The 5,000-nt window shown below is 48.9% G+C and overlaps 1 protein-coding gene across 1 annotated transcript in view; it reads left to right on the forward strand.

Annotated features, from left to right (window-relative positions):
* Positions 1-4,246, forward strand: part of LOC128427210 (syntaxin-binding protein 4) — a 5,866-nt gene extending 1,620 nt beyond the window's left edge. Inside the window, exons 4-9 of the mRNA XM_053414309.1 lie at positions 1-142; positions 387-503; positions 848-897; positions 2,560-2,696; positions 2,796-2,910; positions 4,096-4,246. The exon at positions 1-142 is cut by the window's left edge and continues 38 nt beyond it. Coding sequence (XP_053270284.1) covers positions 1-142; positions 387-503; positions 848-897; positions 2,560-2,696; positions 2,796-2,910; positions 4,096-4,246 — 712 coding nt within the window. The remainder of the gene's footprint in view (positions 143-386; positions 504-847; positions 898-2,559; positions 2,697-2,795; positions 2,911-4,095) is intronic.
* The last annotated feature ends 754 nt before the right edge of the window (positions 4,247-5,000 follow it).

The raw sequence follows: 5,000 nt of genomic DNA on the forward strand, positions 1-5,000 counted from the left end.
GACTCGGATCCATTTGGTCGAGGCGGCTCAGAAGCAGGCCAGGGGGATGGAGATGGACTACGAGGAGGTGATCCACCTGCTGGAGGCCGAGATCGCTGAGCTGAAGACTCAGAGGGTGGAGCAGCCGCCGTCGACCAATCAGGTGACTGCTTTCTACCCTCGGACTGTAACCCCCCCCCCCCCCCCCTTCAGAGACACAGCTACATTAGCTTGGCTCTTGTGGAGAAGACGTCTGAGCAGATGGTGGGGGTGCTGTCGACAGAAGACTTTCCCATGTGCGTCTGCAGAGGGCGCTGTCGCTCACTGCTATTCTGTTGTTTTTGGAGACGGATCATTGAACAGCTTTTCTTCTTCTGATGTTCTAACCGTGTTTGTTTTGATCTCAGGAGGAGACGGACGAGATGAAGAAGAAAGTGTCCGTCCTCGAGTGTCAGCTACGGAAGAGTGAGGCGTCCAAAAAGAGCTTTGAGCTGTCGACAGGGAGGCTGCTGCGTTTTGTTGAGGTGAGAACACACACACACACACACACACACACACACACACACACACACACACACACACACACATGTGTTCGGACTCTTCAAAGCCATTTTAATTTTTCAGGACCAGAAAGAATGTCAACACAAGGGTTATGGTATTGAACCAGAATTGGCCTAATAACTATAGATAGTCGTGCCCATACATACACACACAGATGTTTCTGTGTTAATAAGAAAATTGATTTAAAATAAAGAAACAGATTTTATGGCGGACATAAAACGCTGGAGATTTTGACCAATCAGGTGTCTTCACAACTTCAAGCCCCGCCCTTGGTTCATGTGGTTTTCTTCTGTCTCTGTTTCTCTAGAACGTTCAGGACTTCCTGCTCGAAAGTCCCGGACCAGCCAAGAGCTACAGGTGGCTGATGATGACTGAAACCGTGTGTGTGTTGTTGTGTGGTGTTTGTGTATTCAGCAGTGTGTGTCCACATGACTACAGAGGTGTAGAGACGATGGAGCAGAGATGTGTGAACGCTGTTCACCATGTGACCTCCAGTCCAAAAAGAACCAAACTGTCTCAGAGTCTCAAGAGATCTCAATTGTTTTTACTAAAACATGTTTAATTATCGTATTATATTATAAAACCTGGGACCAGTTCTTTCTTCATGTCCCTGATAAGATTAAAGCTGGAACTTTTTAAATATGGTCATGACGTTTCCTCCTGCTCAGGTTGTGTAAGTGTGGTTGTGTAAATCAGGTCAGTTGGTCATGTTATGAAGTCTTCAGGCTTTTCTTCTTAGTTCATTCCAGGTCAGTGGGACACCTCAACGCATCTTTCATAACCCCCCCCCCCCCCCCCAGCTCACCTGCCTGTGTGAATCTAGGCCACTTAACAGCTGCTTCTCCTCCTTCTTAGAAATAAGTGGCTCTTTGCTGGCGAGGTCACCATGTCTCACAGTTCTGAGTCTCAGTCTCATTAAAGCTCGAGTCCACAGAGATGGTTGTTTCTCTGAGGAGGAAGCAGGTCTCATTCTGGAGCTCAGCTGAAGGGATGTGGTCTTTCAGCAGCTCCAGGTGTGAAGAGGAGAGACTCTGTCTTCAGGTTTCAGTGCAGAGAGAGCTGAGGTCACGAGGGATTTGTCTCCATCATGACGACATAGTGGCGCAGTGGTTAGCACCTCTCACAACACGGAGGTTCAACCTGACGGCTCAGGACCTTCTTGTGTCTCCGTCTCAGTCCAAACTTAAAAACTGTTTTCACACCTGAACTGAAGAGAGACTTTGAGAGCCTGTCCGATCCAAAAGAAAGGGTTAGGAAGTCAGATTGAGCCAATTTGACCTTGGACCTTTCAAATGAATCAGTTAATCTGTGAGTCCCAAAGTTTGTGCTGAATTTGAAAGAAATCACAGGTCAGCGTGACCTTTGACCTTTTACATTTGACCTGGACACCAAACTCTAATCCCTTCATTCTTGAGTCCAACTGAACAATTGAACCTAATTTGAAGACATTTTTAAGAGGTGTTTTCAGATATGAGCTGAAGTCTGACATGTTCTTCACATGTTCCTGATGTGTTCCTGACATGTTCCTGACATGCTCCTGATATTCCTGACATGTGCCTGACATGTGCCTGACATGTTCCTGATATGCTCCTGATATTCCTGACATGTGCCTGACATGTGCCTGACATGTGCCTGACATGTGCCTGACATGTTCCTGATATGTTCCTGACATGTTCCTGATATGTTCCTGACATGTTCTTGATGTGTTCCTGACATGTTCCTGACATGTTCCTGATATGTTCCTGACATGTTCCTGATATGTTCCTCCGTGATTGAGGGCCGACGCTGGTGTTGATTAAGTCCTCTTGTGTACGTTCACACCTGTGATGTCACTAAATCCCTCCCACTGAGCCTGTCACGTAACAATAGTTATCGTAGAGTTTTGGCGTCTTCCTGTTGTGAACACGTCTGTCCTGCACTCTGTTCATTTCCTCACCGTGGGAGGACGTGGAGACGTGTGGTCCATCTTTTGGACTGTGTAGTTTTTCTCGGCTGACTCCTCCCACTCTCTCTCTGCAGCTCTGGAGACGTTAAAGTGGGGGCGTCGCCTCAAGGTCCGCCTCCTCGCTACAGGAAGAGTCCCTGGACGGCGGCGGCGCTGGCTCAGGAGGCCGCGGAGCTCACGAGGACGGTCAGAGCGATTCTGGAGGTGGACTGTAAGTGACTCCACACGCTGGTCTGCATGTCCTCCTCCTTCGTCCTTGTGCTGCCCCGCATGATGGAGCTGAACCGAACTGAACTCCTCCCCCTTCCAGTGTTGACCTTCTTCACGAGCCGGCTGTCGGAGGAGGAAGTGGGCGGGGCCCTGAGTCGTCAGCAGGAGGTCATCAACCAGCTCCTCCCTGTCAACTCCTCGTCTCCTCAGTTCCTGTTAGCGATGGACTCGTGTCTTAACTCTGCATGAAGCACGTCACTGTCAACTCCCTGTGTCTCCTCTCCTGTGTTTACACCTGCTGATGCAAAGACCCCGCAGAGACGTTTTTCTATTTGCATCATATTGTGTAAAATACATTTTCTGGGCTTTTACTCTCTGTGATGACTTGACGGGGCCAGTAGGGGGCCTCACAGTATGAGAACAGGGCCCCCCCCCCGTCACTGATACGATGCTCAGCCGATCCCTTTTTTCTCTGAATGTGTCAAACGTCTGGTTTCATTTGACCAGTTCCTGTCCACAGGACAACACGTGAGACTTGTCCCCTCTGGTGCAGCCGCGTGGTTCCGGGCGGAGCTTCTCAGAATCACTGATCTTCTCCGGAAAACACTCAGGAAGGATGGAACGTAATATTTGTGTTGATCCTTGTGCCTGAGATCATATCAGTAACATGTTAAACCTGACATGATGTGCACCCCCCCCCCCCCCACAGGTCTTCCTTATGGCTGGGAAGAGGCCTACACTGCAGACGGAGACAAATACTACATCAAGTAAGAACAGGGTTAGGGTCAATGTCCAGATAACCAGAGTCTCCACGACCCTCAGGTTTCAGGTTCAGTGTGAACGATGAAGTTCACTCATTAGATGTTTGTGTTCTTCCAGTTTCACGTCACGTGTTAGAAACCTCGTCCACACGTCCACTCGCTCACTGGGAAGCTTCCACACATTGTCCTGCTGGTTCCTCACATGGACTCTGACATGTTACACACATGTTACCAGGAGGCTGCAGGAGAAGATCCAGAACATGTCCAGAGACACTGACTCACACATTTGTTCTCACATAGAGAACCTGCAGAACATGTGAGGAACATGTGAGGAACACGTCAGGAACACATCTGAAAAGAGGTTCCATTATGGACACGGTATCTCAAGAATTTCATCATATTCAAACCACATAGTCACTTAGACTCAAAGATGACTAGATTATGGTGGTCAAAGATCAAAGGTCAAAGATTAAAGGTCACAGTGACCACATGAAGATATCTATATATGACTGAAACTGCTCTGATTGGTGGAGACATATAACCACAGGGAGGAGATTCTAGTTCTCATCACGATCCCTAAATGATTCAGTGAAATGAAGAAACGTCTCAGTGAGCTTCTCATGTGTGTTCTTGTGACAGTCACATGACCCAGACGACATCATGGAGCCGCCCGGCGGCGAGCGGCAGCGTGGGACCGCCCACTCCTCCACCGGCCTCAGAGAGGGAGGCGGAGCCTGCTGGCGAGACCACAGAGCAGAGACCCAGCCCGTCCATCGAGACGGAGATGTAGAGCGTCCCGCCTGTCCTCTCTGTCCTCGTGGTCACTGCAGCAGTAGGATGCTGTCCTGGGAATCAACCATCATAACCAATCATTCATAAAACTCATAATTCACCTTTGAGCTGCGAATCCCACGAGGGAATGAAACTTAATAAACATCCTGAATAAAACAAAGTTCAGTCTGACATTATATGAGTGAGTGAGTGAGCGAGTGAACGAGTGAGTGAACGAGTGAGTGAGTGAGTGAACGAGTGAGAGAGCGAGTGTGTGAGTGAAGGAGTGAGAGAGCGAGTGAGTGAACGAGTGAGCGAGTGAGTGAGCGAGTGAGAGAGCGAGTGTGTGAGTGAACGAGTGAGTGAGTGAACGAGTGAGCGAGTGAGTGAGCGAGTGAGTGAATGAATGAGTGAGTGAGTGAACGAGTGAGAGAGCGAGTGTGTGAGTGAAGGAGTGAGAGAGCGAGTGAGTGAGTGAATGAGTGAGTGAGACATCGTCCTGACTCTTCAGTCAGGACGATGTCTCGTGTCCAGGTTGTTGAGAAGTTGGTTGTTACCCCACTCTGCAGACTTCATGATGAGTCCAGCTGCTCGTCCCTCTGATGTCATTATAGGACAGAGTGTTGTGTCCTAGAGGGACATCAGAGGGACATCAGAGGGACACGATACAGAGACTCTCGTCCTTCCCTCTGACGTCTGCATCCAAACAACAACACAACCAAACAACAGAAGGAAATAACAAAATAAAACCTATAACCTGATTATTTTACCGT

The sequence above is a fragment of the Pleuronectes platessa genome, chromosome 21, assembly GCF_947347685.1.
Source record: "Pleuronectes platessa chromosome 21, fPlePla1.1, whole genome shotgun sequence".
Lineage (NCBI taxonomy): Eukaryota > Metazoa > Chordata > Actinopteri > Pleuronectiformes > Pleuronectidae > Pleuronectes > Pleuronectes platessa.